The sequence below is a fragment of the Coregonus lavaretus genome (genome assembly GCF_964263955.1).
Source record: "Coregonus lavaretus genome assembly, chromosome: 26".
NCBI classification, from domain to species: domain Eukaryota; kingdom Metazoa; phylum Chordata; class Actinopteri; order Salmoniformes; family Salmonidae; genus Coregonus; species Coregonus lavaretus.
In genome coordinates, this window is record NC_140013.1 from 29,564,320 (window position 1) to 29,578,809 (window position 14,490).

At 45.1% G+C, this 14,490-nt stretch overlaps 1 protein-coding gene across 1 annotated transcript in view; it reads right to left on the bottom strand.

Annotated features, from left to right (window-relative positions):
* Positions 1-14,490, bottom strand: part of LOC311101976 (kinase suppressor of Ras 1-like) — a 43,461-nt gene that overhangs the window by 3,423 nt on the left and 25,548 nt on the right. Inside the window, exons 5-12 of the mRNA XM_084143201.1 lie at positions 12,846-12,907; positions 12,614-12,726; positions 12,102-12,282; positions 11,208-11,265; positions 10,978-11,035; positions 840-1,094; positions 314-510; positions 2-98 (exon numbers count right to left, since the gene is read on the bottom strand). Of these exons, the coding sequence (XP_083999327.1) occupies positions 2-98; positions 314-510; positions 840-1,094; positions 10,978-11,035; positions 11,208-11,265; positions 12,102-12,282; positions 12,614-12,726; positions 12,846-12,907 (1,021 nt within the window). The remainder of the gene's footprint in view (position 1; positions 99-313; positions 511-839; positions 1,095-10,977; positions 11,036-11,207; positions 11,266-12,101; positions 12,283-12,613; positions 12,727-12,845; positions 12,908-14,490) is intronic.

The following is a 14,490-nucleotide window of genomic DNA, read 5'->3' on the forward strand; positions in this document are numbered from 1 at the left end:
CCTTAACAATTTCCTGAGCGATCTGCCTTGTCTTGTTGATGTCTAGCGTGTTTTTGGCATCTCTTACAACAGAGAATAGTGTCCGACCTTTGCAGAAACTGAAAGAAACAAGAGGAAATGTCAGGGGGGAAAGGGAGTAAAAATATAACACTGGATCAACTCGTTTTTCAAAACAAAGCCTTTCCTGGTTTCCTCGTCTGTTAAACCAAGACACATTTAATACCTCTCATAGATTGATTCACGGGTTCCAGCTTTTCCCTACTCAACTCCTCTAACCATCCCCACCTCCCTTTTCCCCTTCCCTCCCCCTAACCTGGTGATGATGGCGAGGTGTGGTGGGGCCATGCAGGCCCCCATGAAGAGGACCACGTTCTCGTGGCGGGTCTGTCTGTAGTTCATCACCTCCTTCTTAAACAGCTTCAGGTGGTCCTGGTTATTACCATCTATCTCCAGCAGCCGGATGGCCACCTCTCCATGCCAGCGCCCCTTATGCACCTTCCCCCAACGGCCCTGGAATAGGGAGGTACAGTATGGGTACTTGTGTTATTAGCTACCTTGTAGCCTATTTTTTTCTGTTCCTGTTCAAGGAACTCTAATTGAGTCCATTGGCCTTTATTTTTAAAGGAGACATGCAGATACCAATTCACTTTGAATATGAGCCCTACTACCCCACCTATTTGTAGATATACTCGATGCCTGTCTGCCTGCGTTATATAGCAAGCCACGGCCACGTGACTCACTGTCTGTAGGAGCTAACCATTTTCATGAATGAGGTGGTGTACCTAATAAACTGACCACTGAGTGTATATTTAGCACTATGTAAAGCTGTAGTCATTCACCTTGCCAATGAGCTCCCCCAGCTCCAGCTGCTCGTAGGGGATGTCCCACTCCTGCAGGTACACACTGGTCTGGCTGGCCTTACGGGAGATGGGCCCCTTCCATCGGCCCCCGGCCATCCGGCCCCGGTAGCTGGGAAGGTCCTCTAGCTCGTCCCCATCACACTCTCCGTTTGAGTGGCCCTTCTCTCTGCCCTCCCTGCTACTGTTTCCCTCATCCTCCTCTCCTGGGTATTCCTCCTCTTCTGCCTCCTCTTCCTGAATACACAGAGACAAAGCATGCACAAATTGTGTCATGTCAATCCAAACAAAACATACACTTAGGCCGGTATTCAATCAATTGCAGATTTCTGGAAATCAGTTTCAGAAGTCTATTCGATTTTTTAGCTGATTTATTTGCACACAACAGCACAGGTAGAGAGATTGGAATAACAACTGAAACCAAAACAGAGAACCAATCTTTTAAGTTTTCTATATGGTAAAATGATCATGTCAGTATCATTGCACAACATAATTAACTAGACTAGAGAACTATCACTTGATCAGGTTATGCTGCTAGGTGGTTTCACCATTGCAAAAAAATTTAACCGTCTTCTCTTTCACTTCTTCAGGAAGTACAGAACAATGCAACCGATTTTGCTGAGTTCTTCAAGGCTAAAATCAACACCATTCGACAGAACATTGTATCCTCCAACCTCAACCCCACTCTGGCTCCTACCCCACAACCCATATCTGACCCTCCTCTAAGTGATTTAGCTCTGGTCTCACCTGCTGCTGTGTTAGAAATCATCTAAAAAAGGAAGACTACCAGTGGCCCCCACGACCCTATTGTAACATCACTGTTCAAAACATGCTCAGTTGCTCTCAACCTGTTCAACAATTCTCTCCACACTGGGCAGGTGCCGTCACTGTTCAACATCGCTGCAATCACCCCCTTGCTCAAGAAACCATTCCTTGATCAAGACCTCTCTAACTACAGGCCTATTTCCAACCTCCCTTTTCTACAGTTAAAGTCGGAAGTTTACATACACCTTAGCCAAATACATTTAAACTCAGTTTTTCACAATTCCTGACATTTAATCCTTGTAAAAATTCCCTGTCTTAGGTCAGTTAGGATCACCACTTTATTTTAAGAATGTGAAATGTCAGAATAATAGTAGAGAGAATGATATATTTCAGCTTTTATTTCTTTCATCACATTCCCAGTGGGTCAGAAGTTTACATACACTCAATTAATATTTGGTAGCATTGCCTTTAAATTGTTTAACTTGGGTCAAACGTTTTGGGTAGCCTTCCCACAATAAGTTGGGTGAATTTTGACCCATTCCTCCTGACAGAGCTGGTGTAACTGAGTCAGGTTTGTAGGCCTCCTTGCTCACACACGCTTTTTCAGTTCTGCCCACACATTTTCTATAGGATTGAGATACCTTGACTTTGTTGTCCTTATGCCATTTTGCCACATCTTTGGAAGTATGCTTGGGGTCATTGTCCATTTGGAAGACCCATTTGCGACCAAGCTTTAACTTCCTGACTGATGTCTTGAGATGTTGCTTCAATATATCCACATAATTTTCCTTCCTCATGACTCCATCTATTTTGTGAAGTGCACCAGTCCCTCCTGCAGCAAAGCACCCCACAGCATGATGCTGCCACCCCCGTGCTTCACGGTTGGGATGGTGTTCTTCGGCTTGCAAGCCACCCCCTTTTTCCTCCAAACATAACGATGGTCATTATGTCCAAACAGTTCTATTTTTGTTTCATCAGACCAGAGGACATTTCTCCAAAAAGTACGATCTTTGTCCCAATGTGCAGTTGCAAACCGTAGTCTGGCTTTTTTATGGCGGTTTTGGAGCAGTGGCTTCTTCCTTGCTGAGCGGCCTTTCAGGTTATGTCGATATAGGACTCGTTTTACTGTGGACATAGATACTTTTGTACCTGTTTCCTCCAGCATCTTCACAAGGTCCTTTGCTGTTGTTCTGGGATTGATTTGCACTTTTCGCACCAAAGTACGTTAATCTCTAGGAGACAGAACGCGTCTCCTTCCTAAGCTGTATGACGGCTGCATGGTCCCACTGTGTTTATACTTGCGTACTATTGTTTGTACAGATGAACGTGGTACCTTCAGGCGTTTGGAAATTGCTCCCAAGGATGAACCAGACTTGTGGAGGTCTACAATTCTTTTTCTGAGGTCTTGGCTGATTTCTTTTGATTTTCCCATGATGTCAAGCAAAGATGCACTGAATTTGAAGGTAGGCCTTGAAATACATCCACAGGTACACCTCCAATTGACTCAAATGATGTCAATTAGCCTATCAGAAGCTTCTAAAGCCATGACATCATTTTCTGGAATTTTCCAAGCTGTTTAAAGGCACAGTCAACTTAGTGTATGTAAACTTCTGACCCACTGGAATTTTGATACAGTGAATTATAAGTGAAATAATCTGTCTGTAAACAATTGTTAGAAAAATTACTTGTGTCGTGCACAAAGTAGATGTCCTAACCGTCTTGCCTAAACAATATTTTGTTAACAAGAAATTTGTGGAGTGGTTGAAAAACAAGTTTTAATGACTCCAACCTAAGTGTATGTAAACTTCCGACTTCAACTGTATCTAAAGTCCTGGAGAAGATAGTGGTAACTTAGCTTCACTCACACCTCAGTGCTAACCAGCTTTATGAAGCTCTCCAGTCTGGCTTTAGGCCTATGCACAGTACTGAGACAGCCCTGGTGAAGGTTGTAAATGACCTGCTCATCTTGATTCTTCTGGACCTCACTGCTGCTTTTGACACAGTAGATCACACCATTCTACTACAGCACCTCAGAGAGAACACTGCCATCGGTGAGACTGCCCTAAACTGGTTTAACTCCTACCTCTCTAACCGCATGCAGTACATCACCCTCACTCAGTGAGGCAAGATCAGAGAAGTCCAGCATAGCCTGCAGTGTTAGGTGTTAGGACCTGTCCTCTTCCTACTCTACATGCTCCCACTTGGCCAGATCTTCAGACAGCACAGCATCCAATTCCACTGCTACGCAGACGACACACAGGTGTACATTTAAACAAAGCCTGATACAACATCTCCTCTGTCAACATTGTCCAACCATCTGGAGAGGGCAAATCTTGGATGCAGACCAACTTCCTCCAACTCAACAGCAACAAGGCAGAGGCAATGCTGATAGGCATCCCCCAGTAGATCACCAACTCCTGCAGCATACTTGGCCACATCATCCCCCTCTCCTCGGTCATCAATAATTTGGGTGTGAAATTCGTCCCTGCTCTCTCCTTCAATGCCCACATTAGTCAAGTTTGTAAAACGCCATTCTTTCAGCTGAAGAACATCTCCCGCCTAAGACCCTCTCTCACCACATCTGATGCAGAAAAACTAATCCATGCATTCATTTTCTCCAGAATTGATTATGGGAATGCAGTACTTGGGGGCCTGCCTACAAATTCAATGAATCAATTACAGCTCATCCAAAACAGTGCTGCAAGGATTCTGACACCAACAAAAAAGTATTTGCGGATCTCCATTGGCTACCTGTTCCTCAAAGAATTGACTTTAACATTCTCCTCCTTGTCTGAAAAAACGTAAATGGCATCTGACCCACCTACCTGTCAGACCTACTCTCCCCCATGAACCTCCACGCCCCCTACGTTCAAGCCACGCTAAACTCCTCCATGCCCCCAGGACCAGGCTCCGCACAATGGGGGACCGTGCCTTTTCCTCCCACGCACCATGCCTATGGAACTCCCTCCCCGATAATCTCAAGGCTGTTCAGACTGTTGGGGCTTTTAAAGCAGGCCTTAAGACTCATCTCTATCAGCTGGCCTACCCTTCTCCTAGACTTTGATTGTTGCTTTCATGGTATGGTTAGATATACAGTGCATTCAGAAAGTTTTCAGTCACCTTGACTTTTTCCACATTTTGTTATGTTACAGCCTTATTCTAAAATTGATTAAATTAATTGTTTTCTTAATCATCAATCTACACACCAATTTATTAATAATAAAAAACATCACATTTACATAAGTATTCAGACCCTTTACTCAGTACTTTGTTGAAGCACCTTTGGCAGTGATTACAGCCTTGAGTCTTCTTGGGTATGACGCTACAAGCTTGGCGCACCTGTATTTGGGGAGTTTCTCCCATTCTTCTCTGCAAATCCTCTCAAGCTCTGTCAGGTTGGATAGGAAGCGTTGCTGCCTAGCTATTTTCAGGTCTCTGCATAGATGTTAGGTCGGGTTCAAGTCCGGGCTCTGATTGGGCCACTCAAGGACATTCAGAGACTTGTCCCGAAGCCACTCCTGCGTTGTCTTGGCTGTGTGCTTAGGGTCATTGTCCTGTTGGAAGGTGAACCTTCGCCCCAGTCTGAGGTCCTGAGCGCTCTGGAACAGGTTTTCATCAAGGATCTCTCTGTACTTTGCTCCGTTCATCTTTCCCTCGATCCTGACTAGTCTCCCAGTCCCTGCTGCAGAAAAACATCCCCACAGCATGATGCTGCCACCACCATGCTTCACCGTAGGGATGGTGCAATGTTTCCTCCAGACGTGACGCTTGGCATTCAGGCCAAAGAGTTAGATCTTGTTTTCATCAGACCAGGGAATCTTGTTTCTCATGGTCTGAGAGTCTTTAGGTGCCTTTTGGCAAACTCCAAGCAGGCTGTCATGTGCCTTTTACTGAGGAGTGGCTTCCGTCTGGCCAATTTACCAAAAAGGCCTGATTTGGTGGAGTGCTGCAGAGATGGCTGTCCTTCTGGAAGGTTCTCCCATCTCCAAAGAGGAAATCTAGAGCTCTGTCAGAGTGACCATCGAGTTCTTGGTCACCTCCCTGACCAAGGCCCTTCTCCCCCGATTGCGCAGTTTGGCCGGGCGGCCAGCTCTAGGAAGAGTCTTGGTGGTTCCAAACTTCTTCCATTTAAGAATGATGGAGGTCACTGTGTTCTTGGGGACCTTCAATGCTGCAGAAATGTTTTGGTACCCTTCCCCAGATCTGTGCCTTGATACAATCCTGTCTCGGAGCTCTACGGACAATTCTACGACATGCACTGTCAACTGTTGGACCTTTATATAAAAAGGTATGTGCCTTTCCAAATCATGTCCAATCAATTTAATTTACCACAGGTGGACTCCAATCAAGTTGTAGAAACATCTCAAGGATGATCAATGGAAACAGGATGCACCTGAGCAACATTTTGAGTCTCATAGCAAAGGGTCTGAATACTTATGTAAAAAAATTTTTTATTTTTTTTATTTAACCTTTATTTAACCAGGTAAACCAGTTGAGAACAAGTTCTCATTTACAACTGCGACCTGGCCAAGATAAAGCAAAGCAGTGCGATAAAAACAACAACCCAGAGTTACATATGGGGTAAAACAAAACAAAGTCAAAAATACAACAGAAATACATATAATATACAGTGTGTGCAAATTTAGCAAGTTATGGAGGTAAGGCAATAAAATAGGACATAGTGCAAAATAATTACAATTAGTATTAACACTGGATTATATATGTGCAAGAGATGATGTGCAAATAGAGATACTGGGGTACAAATGAGCAAAATAAATAACAATATAGGGATGAGGTAGTTGGGCGGGCTAATTTCAGATGGGCTGTGTACAGGTGCAGTGATCGGTAAGGTGCTCTGACAACTGATGCTTAAAGTTAGTGAGGGAGATAAGTGTCTCCAGCTTCAGAGATTTTTGCAATTTGTTCCAGTCATTGGCAGCAGAGAACTGGAAGGAATTGCGGCCAAAGGAGGTGTTGGCTTTGGGGATGACCAGTGAGATATACCCGCTGGAACGCAGACTACGGGTGGGTGTTGCTATGGTGACCAATGAGCTAAGATAAGGCGGGGATTTGCCTAGCAGTGATTTATAGATGGCCTGGAGCCAGTGGGTTTGGCGACGAATATGTAGTGAGGACCAGCCAACAAGAGCGTACAGGTCACAGTGGTGGGTATTATATGGGGCTTTGGAGACAAAACGGATGGCACTGTGATAGACTACATCCAATTTGCTGAGTAGAGTGTTGGAGGCTATTTTGTAAATGACATCGCCGAAGTCAAGGATCGGTAGGATAGTCAGTTTTACGAGGGCATGTTTGGCAGCATGAGTGAAGGAGGCTTTGTTGCGAAATAGGAAACCGATTCTAGATTTAACTTTGGATTGGAGATTCTTAATGTGAGTCTGGAAGGACAGTCTACAGTCTAACCAGACACCTAGATATTTGTAGTTGTCCACATACTCTAGGTCAGACCCATCGAGAGTAGTGATTCTAGTCGGGTGGGCGGGTGCGAGCAGCGTTCGGTTGAAGAGCATGCATTTAGTTTTACTAGTGTTCAAGAGCAGTTGGAGGCTACGGAAGGAGTGTTGTATGGAATTGAAGCTCGTTTGGAGGTTTGTTAACACAGTGTCCAATGAAGGGCCAGATGTATACAAAATGGTGTCGTCTGCGTAGAGGTGGATCTGAGAGTCACCAGCAGCAAGAGCGACGTCATTGATATACACAGAGAAAAGAGTCGGCCCAAGAATTGAACCCTGTGGCACCCCCATAGAGACTGCCATAGGTCCAGACAACAGGCCCTCCGATTTGACACATTGAACTCTATCTGAGAAGTAGTTGGTGAACCAGGCGAGGCAGTCATTTGAGAAACCAAGGCTATTTAGTCTGCCAATAAGAATGCGGTGGTTGAGAGTCGAAAGCCTTGGCCAGGTCAATGAAAACGGCTGCACAGTACTGTCTATTATCGATCGCGGTTATAATATCGTTTAGGACCTTGAGCGTGGCTGAAGTGCACCCATGACCAGCTCGGAAACCGGATTGCACAGCGGAGAAGGTACGGTGGGATTCGAAATGGTCGGTGATCTGTTTGTTGACTTGGCTTTCAAAAACTTTTGAAAGGCAGGGCAGGATGGATATGGGTCTGTAACAGTTTGGATCTAGAGTGTCACCCCCTTTGAAGAGGGGGATGACCGCGGCAGCTTTCCAATCTCTGGGGATCTCAGACGTTACGAAAGAGAGGTTAAACAGGCTAGTAATAGGGGTTGCGACAATTTCGGCGGCTAGTTTTAGAAAGAAAGGGTCCAGATTGTCTAGCCCAGATGATTTGTAGGGGTCCAGATTTTGCAGCTCTTTTAGAACATCAGCTGTCTGGATTTGTGTGAAGGAGAAGCGGGGGGGGCATGGGCAAGTTGCAGCGGAGGGTGCAGAGCTGGTGGCCGGGGTAGTGGTAGCCAGGTGGAAAGCATGGCCAGCCGTAGCAAAATGCTTGTTGAAATTCTCGATTATTGTAGATTTATCGGTGGTGATAGTGTTTCCTAGCCTCAGTGCAGTGGGCAGCTGGGAGGAAGTGCTCTTATTCCTCATGGACTTTACAGTGTCCCAAAACTTTTTGGAGTTAGTGCTACAGGATGCAAATTTCTGTTTGAAAAAGTTAGCCTTTGCTTTCCTAACTGCTTGTGTATATTGGTTCCTAACTTCCCTGAAAAGTTGCATATCGCGGGGGCTATTTGATGCTAGTGCAGTACGCCACAGGATGTTTTTGTGCTGGTCAAGGGCAGTCAAGTCTGAGGAGAACCAGGGGCTATATCTGTTCTTAGTTCTGTATTTTTTGAATGGGGCATGTCTATTTAAGATTGAGAGGAAATTACTTTTAAAGAACAACCAGGCATCCTCTACTGACGGAATGAGATCTATATCCATCCAGGATACCTGGGCCAGGTCAATTAGGAAGGCCTGCTCGCTGAAGTGTTTTTGGGAGCGTTTGACAGTGATGAGGGGTGGTCGTTTGACCGCGGACCCGTTACGGACGCAGGCAATAAGGCAGTGATCGCTGAGATCCTGGTTGAAGACAGTGGAGGTGTATTTAGAGGGTAAGTTAGTCAGGATGATATCTATGAGGGTACCCATGTTTACGGATTTAGGGTTATACCTGGTAGGTTCGTTGATAATTTGTGTGAGATTGAGGGCATCTAGTTTAGATTGTAGGATGGCCGGGGTGTTAAGCATATCCCAATTTAGGTCACCAAGCAGTACGAACTCTGAGGATAGATGGGGGGCAATCAATTCACATATGGTGTCCAGGGCACAGCTGGGGGCTGAGGGGGGTCTGTAGCAAGCGGCAACAGTGAGAGATTTATTTCTGGAAAGGTGGATTTTTAGAAGTAGAAGCTCAAACTGTTTGGGCACAGACCTGGATAGTATGATGGAGCTCTGCAGGCTATCTCTACAGTAGATTTCAACTCCACCCCCTTTGGCAGTTCTATCTAGACGGAAAATGTTATAGTTGGGGATGGAAATTTCAGAATTTTTGGTGGCCTTCCTAAGCCAGGATTCAGACACTGCTAGAACATCAGGGTTGGCGGAGTGTGCTAACGCAGTGAATAACTCAAACTTAGGAAGGAGGCTTCTGATATTTAAGTGCAGAAAACCAAGACTTTTACGGTTACAGAAGTCAACAAATGATAGCTCCTGGGGAGTAGGAGTGATACTGGGGGCTGCAGGGCCTGGGTTAGCCTCTACATCACCAGAGGAACAGAGGAGGACTAGAATAAGGATACGACTAAAGGCTTTAAGAACTGGTCTTCTAGTGCGTTGGGTACATAGAATAAAGGGGGCAGTTCTCCGGGCGTTGTAGAAAAGATTCAGGGCATTATGTACAGAAAATGATATGGAAGGATATGAGTACAGTTCAGGTAACCCTAAGCGTTGGGTAACAATGAAAGAGATAGCGTCATTGGAGGCATCGATTGAGCCGGTCTCGGCGTGTATGGGGGGTGGAACAAAGGAACTATATGAGGCAGTTTGAGAGGGACTAGGGGTTCTACAGTGACATTGTATAATAAGAACTAACCCAAACAGCAATAGGCAAGGCATAATTGACATGGGAGAGAGGCATAAAGCAGTCACGGGTGTTATTAGAGAGAGCTAAGACACAACTGGAAATAGCGATAACGTTTGGGCTAAGACTAAACAGAATAAACAGGACAGGGTACCGTGTAAAGGAACAGTCCAGCAGGCATCAGCTGTGCAGCTGAGTGATCATAAGGTCCAGTGAACAGCAATATGTGAGTCCGAGAGCAGTTCAAATTGGTGCTTCAGCACAGCTAGCAGGGAGCACAGTTGTAGTTTGCGTGTGCTAGCGGGCCGGGCTGGCAGATGGATCTTCGTGGTCGTCGCAACGGGAAGCCTGTTGAAATCACATCAGACTATTTCGTCGGCAAACCAGTCGTGTTGGATCGGCGGGGCTGTGTCAACACTAGGAGGTCCCGTCCGGTTGACAGAGAGGTAGATAGCCGGGAGATGGGCCTGAGGCTAGCTCAAGGCTAACTGGTGCTTGCTATAGGGCAATGGTAATCAGCCAACAACAGGTTGCAGCTAGCTAGCTGGTTGTGATGATCCGGCGCTAGGGTCCAGTGATTCCAGCAGAAAGTCCAATAAGCTCTGGGTCGATAGCACGCTGTGCAGACTGGCCGACGAATTGTCCAGGCTAGAGCTAGAGCTGGCTGGTGGATAGTGTAGGCCACGGACAGTGGTGAAAACGCTAACGTGACTAATAGCAGGTAGCCATTCAGATTGCGGCTACACTCGTTTCAGCTTACGGTTCTTGATGAAAGTTATAAGAAATAATAGAATCCTTTCCACGTTGGGTGAGGCGGGTTGCAGGAAAGTATATTTAGTTAAAGAATGAAAGTAAAAATTGAGAAATATATACAAAATAGACAAAAAAAACAAGAAACGGGATATTTACACAGGACGATGAAATAAAAGCGACCGCACTGCTACGCCATCTTTTTTGTTTTATATTTTTAATAAATTAGCACACATTTCTACAAAAACTGTTTTCGCTTTCTCATTATGGGGTACTGTGTGTAGATTGATGAGGAAATGTTGTTATTTAATCCATTTTAGAATAAGGCTGTAACTTAACAAAATGTGGAAAAAGTCAAAGGGGTCTGAATACTTTCCAAATGCACTGTACATATGTTTTTTTACTATTTATCTATTTTCTATTAAATTATATGCACTTTGAGATTATTGTTGTATAATGAAAAGCGCTTTACAAATGTAATTTATTATTATTATTATTATTATTATTATTATTATTATTATATTCCTGCCGCTGGGGATTTTGGGTACTCACCGCTCCTCCTTCCTGTCCCTGAGATGGAGGTTCTGATTGGGCCAGTTGCTGTGTGTCTCTGTGGGGACAAACATCACCATAAACAGGGGTTCCTAACTTTAACCTAACCCTGTCTAGCAGAAACTATGGTGGACTTACAGTAGACAATGTGGGTGAAAAAACACAGCATTTTAAATGGTCTTTACTCAGACTCTACAGTGACCTTGTCATTAAAAGCTGTTGCCTCTTACCCAGTGCCATGGTATCCTTCAGAGTGTAGTCCAACAGGAAAAGTTGAAGAGGAAGTGTCTGTGTGTGGGACAATGAGGATGTTGAGCAAAGGAACACAAATATCTGATTCATAGTAAAACTATTATGTGACTAAGCCAATCTATCTTCACTGCACTTCAGAGCATATATCTTCTAAATTGTGATAGCTGCCTCTAACTCTGTCAAACCATACACAGCGCCAAGCAGCACAGTCAGTCAGTTCACCTCTTTGTCCCCCAGAGGGCAGGCCTGCACTGTAAAAGCCAAAGCTATCAGCATGTAATATTACGGCTCTGCTAAAAGCTTGTCATAAGCTAGTGGCAGAAGACAACACATGTCATTGCAGCCATGCCCAAGGTGACCCCCCCCCCCACCCCCATGAACCCTCCCACAACATAGCATGAGTCATAGTAAGCCACAAAAGCAAAGCATCAACTCAGGCCACTTCCATCAGCATGGGGAGAGAGAGAACATGAAAAGGGCCCGGTACTGTACGAGTAGGGCGGGACTACAGGACACACAGGGAAGGAGCGGTGTTAACTCACCAGGGAAGAAAAACTGTTGTCTAGGTTGTAAATAACAGCCAGCTAAAGGACAAGAGGAGAAACCACCAGCAGAGGAAAACGGAGACGAGAGAGCGATATGATTGGGTTAGACAAGCCTAGACAAGCCACAAGCAGTTAAGGAGATGTTATAATAGGATATATTATATGATTAGTGGTAAAAGAGCAAATTAAGAGCGATTTAAGAATTTGAATATAATTAGAGGTGTGCTATTACTGGCTTAGGGTAGATTTGGAGTTTAGTGTTGTGAGAGGAACAGAGTAGGAATCTAGAGAGTGCTTGGGCCTGTAAGGGCCTGTCATTGTGAGGACCTGGGAAGTGGAAGCGGCTGTCTCGGGGCCCCTGGGGTCCGGGCGAGGGATTGGGGGGCGGTGTGGCGGTGACGCTGGGGGGGTTGCTCTGCTGGAAGGGGGTGGGCGAGGAGGGCGTAGAGGAAGTGGTGGAGGAGGGGTTACTGCTGGAATCCATTTGGCTCAGCATGGGAGGGTAGTCCTGAAAGAGGGTTTTCAACAGAAAGGTTTCATAAATTAAGGTTCAGGACAAATTAGAGGTTCCATGTATGGTAACTTTACTATTAATACACATGCATACATGTATGCTGGGATAGGATAAAGTCATCCTTCTACCCCTCCCTTACCCCAACCCCAACCCCAACCCCCCCCCCCCCCCCCCCCCGCAAAAAAATAAAAAAAAATAAAAAACACATTGTAAAGTGGTTATCCCACTGGCTATAAGGTGAATGCACCAATTTGTAAGTCGCTCTGGATAAGAGCGTCTGCTAAATGACGTAAATGTAGATGTATGCTAAAACACTTTTTTCTACCTTTTTGGTTAGCACCTTAGGTAAAGTGCCAAACTGGATTGGTAACTCTGCCGTACGGTCAATTTGATTATTGATATCGGACGGTACAGATTCTGCCCGGCGGATTTGCGGGACTGAAATATAAGGGAACAATTATTCAATCCTCCATTGACATTCTTGGGATGTATTGGGAAAAGGATAATTACACTGTGCATTTTTGTCATTTTGTATGCAAGAATAGACCAGGGCTTACATGGTAGAAAAGATATCCTGCAGGGAAGGGCTTCTTTGGTACATTTGTTATGGCACTTTAACCTGGAAGCAGAGGAGACAGTAGTTCGCAGAGGAGCAGAGACTGACTTGTGAACAAATAAAAGCGGAGATGTACAGTGCATTCGGAAAGTATTCAGACACCTTGACTTTTTCCACATTTTGATACGTTACAGTCTTATTCTAAAATGGATTAAATTGTTTTTTTCCCCTCAATCTACACACAATAGCCCATAATGCCAAAGCAAAAACCGTTTTTTAGAAAAACGGAAATAACACATTTACCTAAGTATTCAAACCCTTTACTCAGTACTTAGCTGAAACAGCTTTGGCAGCGATTACAGCCTCGAGTCTTCTTGGGTATGATGCTACAAGCTTAGCACACCTGTATTTGGGGAGTTTCTCTCATTATCCTCTCAAGCTCTGTCAGGTTGGATGGGGAGCGTCATATTTTCAGGTCTCTCCAGAGATGTTCGATCGGGTTCAAGTCCAGGCTCTGGCTGGGCCACTCAAGGACATTCAGAGACTTGTCCCGAAGCCACTCCTGCGTTGTTTTGGCTGTGTGCTTAGGGTCATTGTTCTGTTGGAAGGTGAACCTTCGCCCCAGTCTGAGGTCCTGAGCGCTCTGGAGCAGGTTTTCATGAAGGATCTCTCTGTACTTTGCTCCATTCATCTTTCCCTCGATCCTGACTAGTCTCCCAGTCCCTGCCACTGAAAAGCATCCCCACAGCATGATGCTGCCACACCATGCTTCACCGTAGGGATGGTGCAAGGTTTCCTCCAGACGTGACGCTTGGCATTCAGGCCAAAGACTTTACTCTTGTTTTCATCAGACCAGAGAATCTTGTTTCTCATGTTCTGAGAGTCCTTTAGGTGCCTTTTGGCAAACTCCAAGCGGGCTGTCATGTGCCTTTTACTGAGGGAGTGGCTTCCGCCTGGCCACTCTACCAAAAAGGCCTGATTGGTGGAGTGCTGCAGAGATGGTTGTCCTTCTGGAAGGTTCTCCCATCTCTACAGAGGAACTCTGGAGCTCTGTCAGAGTGTCACCTCCCTGACCAAGGCCCTTCTCCCCCGATTGCTCAGTTTGGCCAGGAAGCCAGCTCTAGGAAGAGTCTTGGTGGTTCCAAACTTCTTCCATTTAAGAATGATGGAGGCCACTGTGTTCTTGGGGACCTTCAATGCTGCAGAAATGTTTTAGTACCCTTCCCCAGATCTGTGCCTCGACACAATCATGTGGCATGGCTTGGTATTTTCTCTGACATTCACTGTCAACTGTGGGACCTTATATAGACAGGTGTGTGCCTTTTCAATTCATGTCCAATCAATTGAATTTACCACAGGTGGACTCCAATCAAGTTGTAGAAACATCTCAAGGATGATCAATGGAAACAGGATGCACCTGAGCTCAATTTCGAGTCTCATAGCAAAGGGGCTGAATACTTATGTAAATAAGGTATTTCTGTTTTTAATTTTTTATAAATTTGCAAAAATGTATAAAAACCTGTTTTCGCTTTGTCATTATGGGGTATTGTGTGTAGATTGATGAGGAAAACATTTAATTTAATCTATTTTAGAATAAGGCTGTAACGTAACCAAATGTGGAAAAAGTCAAGTGGTCTGAATACTTT